The 17,897-nt window shown below is 41.2% G+C and overlaps 2 protein-coding genes across 2 annotated transcripts; one reads left to right on the top strand and one right to left on the bottom strand.

Annotated features, from left to right (window-relative positions):
- Positions 1-206: 206 nt before the first annotated feature.
- On the top strand, positions 207-1,519 carry LOC131695046 (uncharacterized; the record flags this gene model as incomplete). Its single annotated transcript, XM_058983573.1, has 2 exons — positions 207-708; positions 765-1,519. Coding segments are annotated over 2 exons (943 nt in total), but the record flags the coding sequence as incomplete, so codon positions are not given.
- On the bottom strand, positions 1,518-17,216 carry LOC131695045 (probable 4-coumarate--CoA ligase 1). Its single transcript, XM_058983572.1, has 4 exons — positions 16,609-17,216; positions 2,632-2,757; positions 2,062-2,569; positions 1,518-1,999 (listed from the first exon to the last, which is right to left on the bottom strand). Exons 1-4 carry the CDS (start codon positions 17,142-17,144, stop codon positions 1,556-1,558), a joined length of 1,614 nt encoding a protein of 537 aa, XP_058839555.1. The 5' UTR covers positions 17,145-17,216; the 3' UTR covers positions 1,518-1,555.
- Between the last annotated feature and the right edge of the window lie 681 nt (positions 17,217-17,897).

Here is a 17,897-nt window from a genome sequence, read left to right as displayed (position 1 = left end):
ATATTCAAATTCAACTTCTCATATTATTGAGGCTATAGAGAATTGTACTGAAGTTGATAAGTTTTTAAATGACGCCACTGTCAACGAACAACGTTTCTTAAGCTTGCACATTAATCGTCCAATGTGCCGCGTTTAAATTTTCTGATACCAGAGAAAGAGAAGGGAGTACCTCGACTACGCTACAGCAAGTTTTCTCTTCATTACAGAATCTTCAACAACCTAGTCTTCCTCGCGATGGGTTCAATTCACTGGATCAGCGTCGCATTCACCCACGATATGGCCATCTTCTACGAGAGTACTGTCGTGCTGACGAGAAAACCATTCTCGGAAGATCTGTTTTTTGATCTGATCGAAAAATATCGAATCAACGGCGTAAACGGACCTCCGGTTTATTCACACGCGCTGGTACAACATCCCCGTGCCAAGCGGGTGGATCTGTCCTCAATGAAACTGTGGGGCATTGGAGGGTACTTCGTGTCGGACGGACTCCGGGATGCGGTGGATGCGTTACACCCCAGCGGAAGGTCGTTTACAATCTACGCTTCCACGGAATGTGGATTGATTGCGGCGGATTTGTTGAAGCGTAAACGAGGAGCCGTAGGATCGGTGTTGTCTAATTTGGAAATTAAAATCGTTGATGATGAAGGACGGTCTCTTGGTGTTGGAGAGCAAGGAGAGCTGTGGATTAAAAGGACACCTACATTTTTGGTAAGTTTTACTTGACAGGGAGCTGCACAAGTTTATATACTTTGTTTGAAACACAGGGCTACTTCAAGGACGAGAAAGCCACAGCAGAAGCACTGGATGCCGAGGGTTGGTTCCGATCCGGCGATATGGGATACTTCGACGAGGAAGGATATCTTTTTCTGGTCGACCGCAAAGGAGATACCTTCAAATACTATGACGCGGTTAGTCCTCAACAGTTGGAGGACATAATCTTACAAATGGAAGGGATAAAACAGGCTTGTGTCGTGGGGATTCCAACACAGGAAAGAAGCAAAGAGCTACCCACGGCAGTGGTCGTCCGAGATGTACCATCAGCCGTTAGCGAGGAAGACATAGTTCTGTTTGTTGAGAAACGTGTTACGGACCATAAACGGCTCAGAGGTGGAGTTTACTTTGTTGATGGAATGCCGCTTACCAGCAAGGGAAATGTAAAGAGAAAAGTTGTACGGAAGATGATTATGGATGGCGAAATTAAATGATTAATTGATTTTATTCTGCAATCCAACTGAACAGATTTTCTTTCTAAAAATATAGTTTTGCGTAGAAACCCGTGTTTGATTTGCAACGATGCTAGGTTTGTTGTCTCCGATTCCCGTTTTCAATTTTCATTCGTAATCAGATGATGACAAGAAATAACTCTTAAAATTACTATGGAGGAAGACCTGTGTCATCTATTTATAGAGTTTCCTGCACACGCGGCTTAGATTGGACTTCAGACTGAAGATTAAAAGATTGCCAGTAAGCAACCACGCAGTACTGATAAGAAATAAATAAATAATACAATGAAAACATTGTGTACCGCCACACCAGTGTTTATATATATAGAGTTTTATTGTATTTCCCCTTCCTGTAGCATCTGTCGTACCTTCCGTCTTATAATCTTCCCATTTGTCGTCATGGGGAATTCATTCACAAAGTACACACCTCCCCGCAGATGTTTGGGATCACTCAAACGGTTCGCCACATATTCAATCACATCTTCGGCCGACAAATCCGACTTTGGGTACTTCCGAATGACCGCCGTCACCAGATCGGATGTGTTATCCTTGTTCGGTATTCCGGTAACACATACTTGCAGTACTTCGTGTATTTGCTGAATGACAGCTTCCACTTCCGATGGCGATACCTGGTTACCCATGTACTTCAAAATGTCTTTCTTCCGCTCAACCAAGTGGAGATATCCTTCTTCATCGAAGAAGCCAATATCTCCCGTTAGGAACCATCCATCTTTGTCTAGCGCTTCCCGGGATGCTTGTTCATTTTTGTAGTAACCCTTGAAGGGAAAAAAAATTAATTAACAACTACATGAGCATTGTGTAGATTAATTATACTCACTATGAATGGTATCCCAACCGATTTGACGACAACTTCACCTTGTTCGCCCACTCCAAGCGGTTCGCCGTCGTCGCTTAGTATGCGAACCTGCATGTTCGTTCCGACCTTTCCGACCGCATTCGGTTTCCGTTTTAAGAAGTCAGCCGCCAAAAAACCGCACTCGGACGTTCCGTAGAAGTTGTAAGATCTTCCGGTAGGTTTCAGCACATCATCCACAGCATCGCGAATCGTCTCGGACACACTGGAAGCACCGAGAGCCCAAAATTTAATACTGGACATGTCTGTTTTCCTGACCCGTGGATCAGCGATGATGGCCGCAGCGTAGGAGGCTGGTGTGTAGAAAAATTTGATCTTATACTTTTGGATAAGTTCAAAGAAGAGGTCCACCGAGAAGGTTCGTCGTGTGATCAGTCGAGTGGAGTTGTTCATGACTGACATGTTCAGCACGTAGACTCCGGTGCCCCAGTAGAGTGTGCTGAAGTTCAAACAGATTCCGTCGTCGAAGTTCCTGGAAGTGAGTGAAAGGTTTATTTCGGAATGGAGATACAGTTTTGCTGGAGGCATGCTTACGCTACTTTACAGAATCCGGAGATTGTTTGAGCGTGGGAGAAGCACACGCCTTTCGGTAGACCCATCGTGCCCGAGGAGCACGTTATGTTCGCTATCAGTTTGTAGGAGTCGCCAAGGTACCGGGGGCTGAAATAATATATTGTTCATGAATAATCAATTGACTTTTATTGGAGATCAGTAAATAATGATTAAAAGCTATGCGAATAGATAGATCGTGGACGGAGTTATGAAGCAGCATTTGATCTTTAAATAAATTCTCGAAAATTTGATCCGATCTGTCAGTCATGTATAAATTTGCATTTTTTTAGATTTTTTTCCGAGATTACATCAAATATCGAAGTTTCATGCATTTCAAAGATATATGTCATCAAAATCAAAGATTCGATTTTTAAATTTTCCGTTCTCCTCCCCTTGGACATTTTTCAGTTCCTCTTTATATGGAATCAAGAACCATCGTTGGTGGCCAATGTGGCCAAAGCGATTTGGTTAGCCATTATTGTTTTTTTTTACACAGTTGCGTATCGGCTTCGCCTCATCAGAAACCGACACTAACTTTCTGTCGGAATAGAGTAGCGCCGGCGAAGCCGAAACGCAACTGTGTAAGAAATAAGAATTTGTGCCCTCAAGTGCAAAGACTGGTTTTACCAACAAATTTTCACCCTAGTGAGAAATTTCGGTGTTTACCAAATTTTCCTCCTTAGGGTGAAATATAGCATAGTAGTCATTATTGCTCTAGGCTGGAAAATTCAAAAAAAATTGGCACTTATTTTAAAGTTTTCCATCTTTTTTTGGCCGCACTCTTAAACCCGTATCTCCGGAACCGGAACTCCGATCGACAACAAATTTAATAGCAGCTGATGGGAAGGTTGTACCTTTCACTTTGATTGTGCAAATCGGTTCAGCCATCTCTGAGAAACAGAGGTGATATTCATGCCACAAACACACAAATATACACACATACATTGGGGCAGCAGGAACAGAAGTTGAGGGGATTTCCACCCCCTGACCTACTGTGAGGAATCTGGTTGATGGTACTAGGTTCGGGAGAACCATTTCTGATTTTACGTCGATCCGGCTCTGAACACTACTTCCTATGAAGGACAGTGTCAACCCTAGCATGGCCTACCTGCTTGCACAGATATACATGGGAGTCCGGAGTCCATAAAATCCAATAAATTCACACATGCGAAATAGGTGCGGCGAATCCGTTTGCCTGAGGTGATTAGGTAGTAGTGAGGTCATCACCACCATCAGAAGCTGAAGCAACTGCCAGTGTAGAGCGGGGTGAGTAAAAACCTACAGAAGCTGAAAGTAGTGACAGCGAAGTGCTTGGTGGAGAAGTTACACAAGTTTGTGGACGTGAGAAACAATGTCCATAAAGGAATCTACGACAAAAGGTCGAAGAGACAAAAGGTCGAAAGGACAAAAGGTCGAAAATACAAAAAGTCGAAAGGACAAAAGGTTGAAAGGCAAAAGGTCGAAAGACAAATGGTCGAAGATACAAAAGGTCGAAAGGACAAAAAGTCGAAAGACGAAAGGTCGGATAAATTTTAAAGTCGAAACCAAATTTTTAACCTTTCATTTTTTTAAAGTACCCTTTCAGGAACTAAAAATCAAATATCATAGCCAATATGTTCATAGATAAAACTTTAAAGGATTAGCAATATTCTGTAGCAACTGCGTGTATCAGATAGCTTCCAATTCAGAAACTTCAGTTCCATGTTGTAAATATAGGCTACTCACTTCTTCCATCTTCTATGATAAAGTATGAATACCGGGCGGCTAGAACAAATGTTCTGCTTGCGTACAAGCCAAACGACGTTGTCTCCATGTCGTTTTCTGTGTGCTATAGCGCGGATTGTGGACTTACAGGCGATACGAAATGCAGACGTGCGTTTTAAGGCGGCATCGCTAAACACCGTCAGCCGGATCGTTGCATTCGTATTTTGTTTCTGGTACGCTCTGCGGAGATCCGACACTACCAGCAGTTACCGAACTCCAAGCTAGGATCTCAACAACACTTTCGCGCAAGGCAGCGCAAAACAGCCGCGTCGTCGTCGAATAGCTTTCATCAAATTTGGTGCAAGCAGTGCGGTACCAGCACTCGTCAACGTTTTAAAGGTATGAAGTGAACAGCCTAACAGCCACTCTGGTTTCGGAAGCTGACTTTTTATTGGTAGTTATTGGGGACTCTGCCTGTGATGATAACCAGTATTTTAGTCGCGATCTTTCGATTATTACTTGGTGTCATCCCGCGAGACGGTGGACTCTTCGGCTTTTGCGTCTGCCGTTTCGTTTTCCCCAAAATTTAGCCTGTTCTAATGACCCTGCCACTTCTAGTTTTCCGATCTGTTTACTTCACATCCTTGCTCTCACTTGAGTACTATGGCTCTAAGTTTCATAACATTCCCTACCCAGTAATCTCTAGCTAATTGAATGTCGTTAAAATGTAAAAAAATTGAAAATATCGTTTATTCTTAGGAAAATAGTTTATATTATATTTAGAATTATATGTTTCTCTGTATATTATAGTGAAACAAAAATCGTTTAGCAATATTATATATAGAATAAAAATGTCGCTACCAATCATAGTTAGTTCATCATTTTTAAAGCAGAAGAGTAAAATTAATATATATATATATATATATATATATATATATATATATATATATATATATATATATATATATATATATATATATATATATATATATATATATATATATATATATATATATATATATATATATATATATATATACATATATATATATATATATATATATATATATATATATATATATATATATATATATATATATATATATATATATATATATATATATATATATATATATATATATATATATATATATATATATATATATATATATATATATATATATATATATATATATATATCAAAACTGCCGCCTAATGTGGCTACGCCACATCGCTTTACTTCATGTGCTGTCCGACGTCGCTACGCTCAATCGGACCTACACTAATTTATCGACCCTATGGTTGAGTAAGCCGGGCAAACGAGTGGATCACAGGTTTGCTTGCGAGGGGCTGCCGCTTCCGACGGCGGGTTGGCGGCCACCTTGTTTGCGCCGCTTCTGTTCCTTGGCCTCGGTTATGCCGTTACACAGTTCGTCACATCATCATCATCATCATCATCATCATCATCACATAAAGCTCATGTTAAAAAGAAGGAAAAACGCCAAATTCAAATCATTGTATTTCATGATTTAAAATTTTTCTAGCAAAATTCAACTTCATGGCAGAATTCATTATTTGTTTAACATTAATATATACGTTAAAATCGATTTTCAATAGTTTCAAAAATATAGCTTTATTCAGATTATTTTTAAATTTAAAAACTGCCAAGACCGGCGCAAGTTTCAAAGTTGAGGAGATACTATTTGAAGAGAGTATAGCTGCTTATGAAACGGCTGATGAATGATAGATAACAGACCGTAACGAAGCAGTTATCACAGATTTCCGAACTAATTCAAAGGCCCCAAACCACCATGAAAACAGAACAATACACAGTCAATAGTATTCAGAGAAGGCAAAATAAAAAGGAATGGTCTACTCCATTTAAACACGACACAGTAACGAACTAAACAAATAGAAATACATGGTCAATAATGAAATGCAATTGAATAGTGACAGACAGTAAAAACAGTAATTGATCGTCTTGGTTGTTTACATTCAGTTATGATGCTAATTAAAACACTATGTTAAGAAATACTACGATGGAATAAGAAACCGCGTGAAAAGGTCCCTTACGTTTAATGCATTTCAATATAGCATCTTTTCGACGTTTTGTCCCATTCGACGTTTTGTCCCTTTCGACCTTTTGTCCCTTTCGACCTTTTGTCACTTTCGACCTTTTGTCCATTTCGACCTTTTGCCCTTTCGACTTTTTATCTCTTCGACCTTTTGTCCTTTTCGACCATTTGTCATTCGACTTTTTGTCCATTCGACCTTTTGTCTTTCGACATTTTGTCCCTAAACCCCATAAGGACATTAAGGAGTTGGTTCTTAGAGTCCGAAAGGCGCTATTGTCTGCTGGGAAGGAGTACGAGTATCACTGTAGGCTGAGGTAGCTGAGCATACATTGGCATCGGCAAAGGCAACCGTTCTCTTGGCTCTCTCGTAGCAGGGGAAAGAGAAGTTGGTTGGAGTGGATTACACGCCAGTTTCCATCACTCCAAAGAGGGGCGCTCTCACTGCCGAAGGGAAGGGCAAGCCACTCAACAGGGAGAAAGCTGGAGTACCATTGTATGTCGGATAGAGAAGTAAAGGAAACAGCAAAAGTGGAAGGACGAGAGCAAAATGAAGCAAAACAGAAGAAGAATCTCCGGCTCGTCAGAAGGCGATAAAGGGAGAAGTCATGCTCGTCAAAGTTTGTTGACGCAACGACGTATGCAGCGCTCCTCAAAAAAGTTAGGGAGGATTCAGGGCTAAAGGATTTGGGTGAGAACGAGGGGGGAACCATTCGTACCCAAAAAGGTGAGATGCTTTTCAAGTTGAAGGGGGATCCCACGATTAACAGCTCGAATATGCAGGTGATTATGAGCAAATCAATGGACGATGAGGCATAAATCAAAGCCTTAAGCCCAGAGACTGTTATTATGTGCAAGGACCTGGGTGAAGTCACGACGGTAGACAAACTAAAAGGTGTACTGAAGGCACAGTGCAACCTCGGCGAAGTGCACATGATTATTCGGTTGAAGAAGAGGAGGAACCCAGACGGCGATGGTTCGTATATCGACTACCGCTGCTGATAAAGCGCTGGAGGTAGGCAAAGTTACGGTCAGATGGTTGAGATACCTACTGAGTGCAGCCCACGAGTGAATAAACGAAGAGAGAAATGCGTAAAGTGTTTGGGCTTTGGACATTTGGCAGCGGCTTGCAAGCAGTTCACGTAACAACGCACTGCTTGTCTCAGAATCAGACAGAGAGGAGCGTAGGGCGGCATTTCGGGAAGCTAGGGTCGCTTTTAAAAGGGAGATCAAGCTTAGTTAGTCAGATTGTCACAAGGAGCTGTGCCGAGAAGTAGGCACCAATTCCTGGAGGGACACATATCGTCTTGTGATGGCGAAGATGAAGGGCCCGTCTATGTCAGCTGAAATGTGCCCGGGTAAGCTGAAGATAATCGTTGAGCGTCTCTTCTTGAAGTACGCTCATATACCTGGCCACTAACACCCTGCGGAGAAGAAGAAGGAGAAAACACGAACGATCGGCAAGTGACAAACAACAAGCTCGCAAAAGCGTCGATGCGACTGAAATCAAAAGAAGCCCCTGGTCAGGATAAAACACCAAACGTGACGCTGAAGCTGTGATCCTGGCATATCCGGACTTGTTCAGAATTGTGCTGCTGAAATGCTTGGATGAAGGCAATTTCTTCGAAATGTCGAAGGTACAGAAGAATGCATTTAACAGATCCAGTTGGAAATCCATCCCTGCAGCGCCCATAGTTTTCGGCCAGCATCAGCCCTGGCAAATTTCTCCAAGTGGTGCACCATGGAAGCTAATTTCCTGGGTTACATCACCAGCTACAGCCTTAAGCTAAGCTGATATTTTGATGCACTCGCGCTTTCCGAGCCATATGCTTACGGAAACGAATAAACACTTTGTTTAATTAAACACAGTTTGCTGCTGCTAGCAGCAGACGGCGACGCTGTTGTAGAAAGTAAAGGCCTCCGAGTATGAGTCATAATGAACTACTGATTCATCCACCGGGGTCTTTACTCTCGCGAGCGTGGAAAGAATGTTTTGTTTAGGTCTGAGACTCTCTCAGAGTAAAGTCTACACAGACGATATGATAAAAGTCTTTTGTGTCAAATTGTAAGGAGTCAGTCGGTAGAAGATATTTGTGAGGAGCAGTGATCTGCTTAATCGAAACTCAGTCACTCGGGGATTTAGAAAATGAATTATTTTGAGTGAAGATTACGCTGAAGCGAAAGTAATTCACGGTGATACAACTAATAAAGCAATTAATAAAGTAATTCATGCGTAACTGTGGAAAATAAAGCATATTCACCGGATGAACTTCAAGAATCATGTCGACTACGCCTGTGAAAAGTCGGCGAAGGTAACGAACGCAGTAGCGAGGATTATGCCAACAGGATGTTCCGGCTGATGAACATAAATGTCGCAAGCACGTTCAGAACAATATTGTCGCAGGCAGTATGTGTTATCGCCGAGATGATCCCCATCTGAATCACCCTGGCGGAGGATATCGAGTGCTACAATTAGAGATAAACCAGAAACGTGAGGTAGATGGTGAGAATCGATTCGATGGCTAGGTGGTAGCAGGAATGGGAATATAGTGACAAATGTAGATGGACTTACCGGCTCATCCCAAACATATCAATGTTTGTCAATAGAAAGCACGGAGAGGTGGATTTTTATTTGACAAAGCTCCTGTCAGGCTAGGGCTGCTTCAAGAAGCGGCTTCATCGGTTCGGGCAGGCAACGTCACCCTTGTGCCCGTAGTGTGAAAATCTCGAGGAGACATCGGAGTACGTGGTCTTCGAATGTCCGAGTTTCGAAGGACACGCATGGAGATGCTTGAAACGGAAGGGCTTGACGACGTGGCAAAGACGTTGAACGTTGTCAACAGAGTGGTGACGCAGATCATGAGATCACCTTACAACGGAAATGGTGTGATGAACAGCGAGATACGGTTTCAGGAGAGCAATCACTGTCAGGAATCTCTCCACCGGAGTAGACTGGATTCATGTATAAAAAGCTAGTGGTGGTATCCGGTGGTGGCTGAAATCTCTCGCAGTATTTTAGAAAAGAATTGACTCACTGGATTTCTGTTTCCCATGTCGTAAGAGGCGACTAACAACAGCTGTATCGTCAAAAGGCGATTTAACATAGTACTCACAAGTTTCCTATCTCATGTCTCCACGTGAGTATCGATTACATTTCGTCGTTAGACCGGCGTCGGCTAGGTGCTATCAGCCTTCTGCTGTAGCAGTTGAAAAGAGGGTGCCAACTGGCGGGTCTCCAGACCCGTACCGTAAAATTTATTCTGAAAACCAAGGTGTGATGCGGTGTGATGTGATGTAAAACTATGACTGGGATCCGAAGTGGTGACAAATACTAAGCCTGTGGTGCACAAGGGCGCACTCTACAGTATTTTTGCCTTGGCCCTGTCAAGCGGAGCTCTGACAGGGTTGACTTTCTTTCCCTAGCTATTCGTGGGAAACTCTAAGAACACTGTAAACCTGAGTATGGAGAAGATTGCGTCGATAGAGGTGGAAGAGGAGAGGGATTGCGCTGAAAGCAAACTTTGAAAGCTGCTGAAAAGTGGCTCTTTAAAGGATGTTGTGTACTGCACTTCGTCCATTCTCAACTCTCCAGCTAAAGACGAGGATCGGACAGTGACCAAGGAGAACACGTACACCAGTCTGGCGGAGAAACCAGTGTGTCGAAGAGCTCAAGAGGAACAAGAAGAACTCATGAAATATGCGGAGCGGCGAAGAAACTGTATGGGTGGCTGCTGAGAAACAGCCACAAACCCACTGAAGCGCTAGAGTTGGCATAAATCCCAATAGGGAAAGCACCATCCATGCGACAGCGTTCGACGGACACGGAGTCGCCGAACAATTATATGTGCTATAGACGAATGTCGTGCCAACTCGAACAAATGTTGGCAGCACTCTTAATGAAACTTTTTGTAAATGAGAACTTTGTCACAAAAAGTCACTTTGCATACTTTGATTTTCCAAAAATAATCTAGACTGTCTTTTGAAAAGGATCAAACTTTTTTTTACCAACAGTTTTCAAATGGCTTTTGTCTAAAAATGACAAATCCTACAAAAAATGTAGTAGGAGTGATTTTCACAAAATTAGTCAAATTTTTGAATAAAAATATTTAAAAAATTCTTCATTGACTTCTACACTGAAAAAAGTCGATTTTAAAAATTTAAAGTAGATTTGCAAAAAAAATCTTTGATTTGGATGAAATTTTGTTCCAAGATAGGTAATTATGTTCCCTACCTACCGTCAAAAAATCAAGTTGGGCACTTTTTTTAAAAAAAAAGTTATTTGAAAAAGCTTTGGCTTGTTCAAAATGATTTTTTTTCAGTGTATTTTTATCGAAAACTGAACCAATGAAAGTCATAATCATCTCGGAATCCATTTCCCAACTGCTAGTGGCCTGATACATGCAAAAAGTATCAGTAACGAATTTGGTATAGCATCTCCGAAGGGATTTGTTTAAAGGAGATCTGGTAATACTTAGCGCACGACCAGACAACATGTTTAATATCGCGATAACCGCCACCACAAGTGCAGAGACCGTTCTCCACGACCTCAATACGCCGGAGCTGGGTCTTCTACGTATAATGATTGTACATGACCCAAAATATTACCCAAATTAAGTCATAGCCTTCATCCATTCTCTTGGACTAAGGTTTGTTGATGCCTTTGGGACTCCTGAACTTCCATCGTTCCATGAAATTTGCCAATTTTCAAGCTCCTCTGAGAAGAAATATTTAAAAACTTCTAATGACAAAATGTTCACCTTCTCATTATCATTCTAATTCAAGTGTCCGCCTTCTCATTACTCGGAATGGAGCTCTGCGAAAAAATTCAAACTAAGGTAATCTGTTACGATTTTTCAGATAAAGTACTCAAAAACTCCCATGTTTCCCCAGGAAATAAAAAGAGTGCTTTCCGTGCTCCATGTGGGTATGGTCGTTTTGTGGGCAGCACAGCCTCTTTTATAATTGCACTCACCACTACTGTCATAATAATTAACATAAAAGCGATGCATAGCTGCTATCCTATGACGAACGTTCTGTGTATTCCAATCACAGGATGAATCAAATACACAACGTAGGTCCTAGCCACCAGACAAAACATTGTTTTTCTGATGATCTATCCGTTAATCCGTCGACGGACCGGTGCCAATAATCGCGTTTTTCAGCTCTCATCAAGTGTTTCATTTGCATTTGCAGCGTCGCGTATATTGGGAAAAATTCGGGCGATCCGACGTTCATAAGTCTTTTTCGCGTATAATTATTAGCACCACGAGGTAGGAGACTTTTCACGGTTGCTCGCGTTGGGTACTCGTTTCGTCTAACCTTTAATCGTAATGCAAATGCATTGTGTAAACCCTGGGGGAATATGTAGAGACTGAAATATAAGGACACTTGGGGTTTTTGATGTCCCATATGGAAATTCCTGCTAGTTTCTAAGATTACCGAAACCAGGAACCACTTACTTCGGTTTTGTGACAGCACCCTTCAAGGGAGACTCTCAGGCCTTTACGAGGAAGCTTAGGAAAGAAAACTGATTTTCTTCTTTCGGAAATTTATAGGCACATTAGAAGATGTTCCCACAATGGGATGGTCAGAATCTCGTTCCTCAGTGTACAAGGAAACGTAGAAATTAGCCGTTGTCGGTGACGTAGTGCTCTTTTGCATTTCTTATCGGAGCGTTCCTTAAAACAATGTTTCATTTTGTCCCCACATAATTTACATACATTTTCCACAGCATTTTCCACAGTGTGCTTTGTTTCTACAATAAGTCGCTATAGGCCCAATTGTTTGCAACAACGGAAGTTTATGCCTCGCGGCACAAAACGGCGAACAGGTTGACTAGCCCCGCCCAAAAGATCAAAGTTTGGAAAAGCAGATTCCGCGAAAGGTTCAAAATGGGGCTGATGGAAAATAAGTTGTTTACAAATACTCCTTGATTTTTTCCTGAACGCAATTGATTGCTAACCAGAATTTGCACTGGCTTAAACAAAGGGTTCTTGAATGAGCGGATCCCATACTTCGCAATAAGGCTCCTGTTGGAGACAACACTATCAATCTCTATTTCCTGGGCGGGTACATGGGCAAGATGCTTCTTCGTACACGGCCAAGTGGTATATAGTTAAATCTCGCATCATCGATGTTAAATGGCTCATCTTTGCCCTCACTCAAGTTTGTTATGAATATATACCAAATTTGTTACTGATACTTTTTGCATGTATCAGGCAATTAGCAGTTGGGAAATTGGATTCTGAGATGATTATGGCTTTTATTGGTTCAGTTTTCGAGAAAAATACACTGCAAAAATTAAATTCAGTTTGAAGAAGGAAAAGTTTTTTTCCTATAACTTTTTTCTTTAAAAGTTCCCAACTTGAATTTTTGACGGTAGGTAGGGAACATAATTACCTATCTTGGAACAAAATTTAATCCAAATCAAAGATTGTTTTTTTTTTTGTAAATCGACTTTAAATTTTTAAAATCGATTTTTTTCAGTGTAGGAGTCGATGAAGATTTTTTCCAATATTTTTATTCAAAAATTTGACTAATTATGTGAAAATCACTCCTACTTTTTGTAGGATTTGTCATTTTTGGACTTTAGCCATTTGAAAAAAAATGTTAAAAAAGTTTGACCCTTTTCAAAAGACAGTCTAGAAAATCTGAATACGATTTAGCGCGAAATTCGTCTATAGTGGAAAGCAGCTGTCAACGAGAAGGCGTCTTTTTCTAGTTCTGGTTATCTTCCGTCGGCCTATTTCCGCTACGAGGCCAAACACCGACGCCAGAGAGGTAATGACTCCTACTATCTGGACTAGATATCGACGCTTCAGCTCATGGAGCGGGGACCAAAATCTTTACTTCCCTTCCGAAGGAAGGCTTAACCTCAGAAAACCTGAGAAAAGTCTCAACGACCTCGACTGGGATTGAACCCAGACCAAGCGGGGTGAGTGACGGTCACGCTTCGAGAAGGCGTCAACGATGCACCTTAATCATTGTTTTTCGGCTATCAACGAATCAGCCACAACGAGAAAGCGGCCATGATGTTTTCATAATTGTTTGTGCCATATTAGAATTGCGTATTGTTAGGCGCAATCGAAAACTGCGTCATTCGCCTCGAGTACTCTATTTAATTGTTATATTTTCATCCATTTTTGATTTCATTTGAGAACGCGTTGAAAATATATAGGCAAAATTGAAAAATTCGCTGTAAATCAAGACGCTCCGGTGAAAATATAGAAGAGCAAAATATTCGCTTTCAAATGTTCCATTTTATCATGACAAAATAACATCGTATTATTCCAACACCGAAATTTTTCGAGACATAAACTTCATTTGAAACTAAGTGGCAACTTGGATTTTCAATGCAGCGTACGTTTTCATGAAATGTTACAAATAGACTCCGCCACGGGCCTTTTTGGTGATGAAACAGTTGAGAATATGTTCACCGCAGTTGGATTATTATACATAATTTGGTTTAAATATTAGTTGTAAGCATTTTTTCACAACAAATTATGTTGCTTGGTTGTTTCAATATTTCTACAAAAATCGGTAGGTATAATTTTTCCGGATCTATTAAATATTCTAAGATCCAGTCTTATGCTTGGGCATCTACCTATAAACTGGAGAGAAAATTGGGCAATATTTATTCCAATAACAAGTAAAAAAGACTTGACACTACCATGGCCTTTAGACCTATTAGTTTGATATCAACACTTCTGAAACTGATGGAAAAACTGCTGGACCACTATATTCGAACGAAGCACTTATCGAAAGATCCGCAAGTACCAGTTGCATATCAAATAAACATATCAACAGAAACAGCCCTATATATCTTAGTGACACGTACTGAAAAAACCCTCGATTTTAAGAAATAGTAATTTGCACTTTTTCTGAAGTCGAGGTTGTTTTTGATAATACGTCCTACATATTAATTCACAAGGCCCTCGCAAAAATGGGAATGGAAGACACGAAAGCAACTATTACAGCCAATAGGGCTGTCCCCAGGGCGGTGTGCTATCACACCTGCTCTGATCAATAGTGGTGGACGATCTTCTCAATCATCTGACTGAAATGGGTTTCGAGATTCTAGAGATGCAGATGACATTGTTCTAATTGTAAGGGGAAAACATGAATCTGTACTATGCGATCGGATTCAATTAGCCCTGAACTTCATCATGACCTGATGTTTCATGGAGGGACTCAACGTGAACCCTGCAGAAACGGTCATTGTACCGTTTTTAATAGGAAAAAACTGGAATTGGTTCCCCCAACTTCAGTGGAACTACAATTAACTACACAGAAGAAGCGAAACACCTAGGTGCTATCCTAGACAAAAAATTGAATTGGAACTCGCAACTGACATATGTTGTTGATAAAGTGACAACAGCACTGTGGGCTTGCAGTGAACTCTTCAAGAAAACTTGGGATCTCAAACCGAGGTTGGATCACTGGTCCTACTAGACCATCGCGAGACGGTCTAACTAATGCCTCCATTGTGTGGTGTCCCAAAGTTAAGCAATGACCACTAAACTAACTAAGGTTCAGAGGCTATCTATGGAAGCCATGCTTCCTCTACCTTCGTTACACAAACATGTCATGGGGGATGCGAGACATGGCTCTCTGAAAGTTCTAAAGGGTGAACCACTATTTGATGGGTATTCAAATGGTCAGTAAAATAAAGGAACTCAAACTAAAGCCCCACACCAAAAAATATGACGCGTACATCACCAACAAACTTTCGATGCGTCGAGTACATAATACGTGTAACATCTAAATGCTGCGAGAGCTCACTTCAAAAATTATATTCCAAATTGTTTTCTTTATTAGAAGGTGAGTAGATAGATTTTTAATTATAAATAATAATAATAATTAATAACAAATTTACATGATTTTAATAAATTTACACGAAACAGAATGTAAACAAAAAGAGGCTCTCATTTACAGCTACGTTGTTTTTCACAATCACGCAAGATAATCCCGAACGACCAAGCAGGTGCCAAACAAGACGGATAGACAGTCGTGACGTGTAAGGCCAATAGACAAGCAAGGACATCCAACAGTGAGACCTAATGCACCAACCGCGTTGACGACTACGATGGCCTTAACTAACCTTCAAACAGCAGTCGATGACCTTGTAAATTAATTCCCTGCAAGAAATTAAAACTCCACCCGAAATAACAAAATGAATGTATATCATCCAACGAGCATAGCATATTTTTTCAAATTTATGTTTCGCAAATAAGAAAACCCTACGGTTCAGTTGAGCCGTGTTAAACAAACGTATTAAAAAATAAATACATGAAAAGATTCACCCCTTTAATTTATTTCCTAGCATTGCTTTAAACGATTTAACCCTTTCATGCCCAACTTTTTTCTAGTCCATGTATGGTTTCAAAACAACTTTTCCTTGAAAACGTTGACGTCAAGAAACACGAAAAGCCTTTTTTCGTAAAGTTAGGTGCTTCCCCCGCAGTGCTAGAAACTGCTCAATTTTTACCTTCCAATGCACAATGCATGTCTCTCAGAATGTTTACAACAGTCCAATTGCATCAAAAACGTAGCCAAAGACAGTCTAAACTGATAAGTTTTATCAGTTTTCAATAATATTGCAACATAACGAAGATATATGAAAAACTTGTTTTCCGTCGTCAACGTACACTGTTCCTGGCAGCACTGCTCCATCGGAATCCAATTAGACTAAGTGCAATAACTTCAGTTCTAGAGCTGATCCTTGTAACTGTTAATACTCAAATGAAAGGCAATAATCACATTTATTAGCCTTACTTATTATTGTGAGAAAATCTTTCCTCAATCAAAAGTTATAGCTGTTTAAAAACGTTGTTGTCCACAAACAACATGGGCATGAATGGGTTAAATGGATTTTCCAACACCAAACCACAGCTAATTATGTCATATCTACGGTGCAACTTATCTGTTGACCGCAAATACCGTATCAATTCCAAACGTGCGGGTTTGTGGTCGCTCAATCCCCACCAAATTCTTCTTTTCCAGGTTTTTTTCGGTTGTGTTTCTAAATATAGCAGTACAACTTCTATTTTCGGAACAGTGGACATTTCGCTGTTCCTGCTTACGCCTACTTCATTTCACCAACGGAATTGTTATAACTTATCATGTGTTTCACTGCTATTTGAAGCAATAACGCTCATCGTAAAAATATACAAAGTAAACTCACTAGAACACATGTTCCGTCCCCGTCGGTTTCAACAGCTGATCCACCGACAGCGTCTCATCGTGTGCATCCTCCATCACGAATATCCGAAACTGTTCGCTAATAATCGCCTTCTCGGCGGCGGCTTTCACCGTGCCGTAATTATTAGCATCGCAAAACACCAGCTTCGATTGTGTCTGCCGCATCATGTGTGCCATTTCCTCCTCGTCGAAGGTCGGTGCCAGGGCATTAAATCCAACGCCGATTACCTGCAGACCCAGTATGAGTGGCGCCAGGTTTTCACTGTTCACTGCCACGACGGATGCGATATCGCCGACGCCGTAACCGAGCTTCTGCAGATTCTGGGCCACCCGCACTACACGAAGCCGCATTTCGGACCGGGTCATGGTACGGCCGGTATCGCCATCGATTTGGATTACCTTTTCCGCCGACCGTTCGAGCAGGTTCAGCACGATCTGGCCAAAGTTACACGCCGGATTGAAGACGCACGGTTGCCGCGGACCGCTCCACACGCGCCGATCATGATCGTACGAAGTCATGATAAAGACTGACTGGGGCGCGAAGTCGTCGTAGTCGTCGTCGCCATCCGTCTTTCGTCAATCAAAACAAGTTTCGAACTGTTGGCCGTTTGTCGATGATGTGTGTGAAGGAAATGTTTTTTTTGTGTGTTTGACTAAACGGGGTGCGGTAGGTATACAGCAGGTCTAGCGAATGGGTGAAAATAGTCGCGGATGGAGACTCGGAACACGCTGCTTGCTGATGGTTGTTTGCATGCGTATTCTTCGCGGCGTGACGTTGCACGCGCTTGTTTACTATTGGAAATCAACTGACTGGCGATAAGGCGCGGGTCGTGCAATTAATACATACATACACACGCCTAGGTACAAGTTAAACGGGGGATTTTCGGCATGATATGACGCATTACATCATTCACTGACGAGCAACAACATTGTAAAAGTTCGAATTGCCTCTATTTATGTGGTGAAAGAAAAGGGAAGAATCCCCGAACAAGCCCCCTACAGTAAGCACCCAATCGTTCGATGTTGGTGGTAATGAATATAACGGGAAAGTTGTTGAACAGTTTGAACATTTTGAATAATTTGATATCAAAATTACACTTACCTGACTTTTTTATTAGTTTAAAATGGTTGCTGTATAGTATAGGGTGTGCTGTGATCAGTGCCGTAAAATTTGAATCCAATTTGGAAACCTTCTTATTTGTTATAGCAGATGTTCGTGTACCGATATGCCAAACAGGAGCTCTTCATTCATTGTCACTTTTATAAGAATGT

The sequence above is a fragment of the Topomyia yanbarensis genome, unplaced genomic scaffold (genome assembly GCF_030247195.1).
Source record: "Topomyia yanbarensis strain Yona2022 unplaced genomic scaffold, ASM3024719v1 HiC_scaffold_253, whole genome shotgun sequence".
NCBI classification, from domain to species: Eukaryota; Metazoa; Arthropoda; class Insecta; order Diptera; family Culicidae; genus Topomyia; species Topomyia yanbarensis.
The sequence above is the reverse complement of the archived record's forward strand: the minus strand, read 5'-3'. Positions and strand labels throughout refer to the sequence as shown.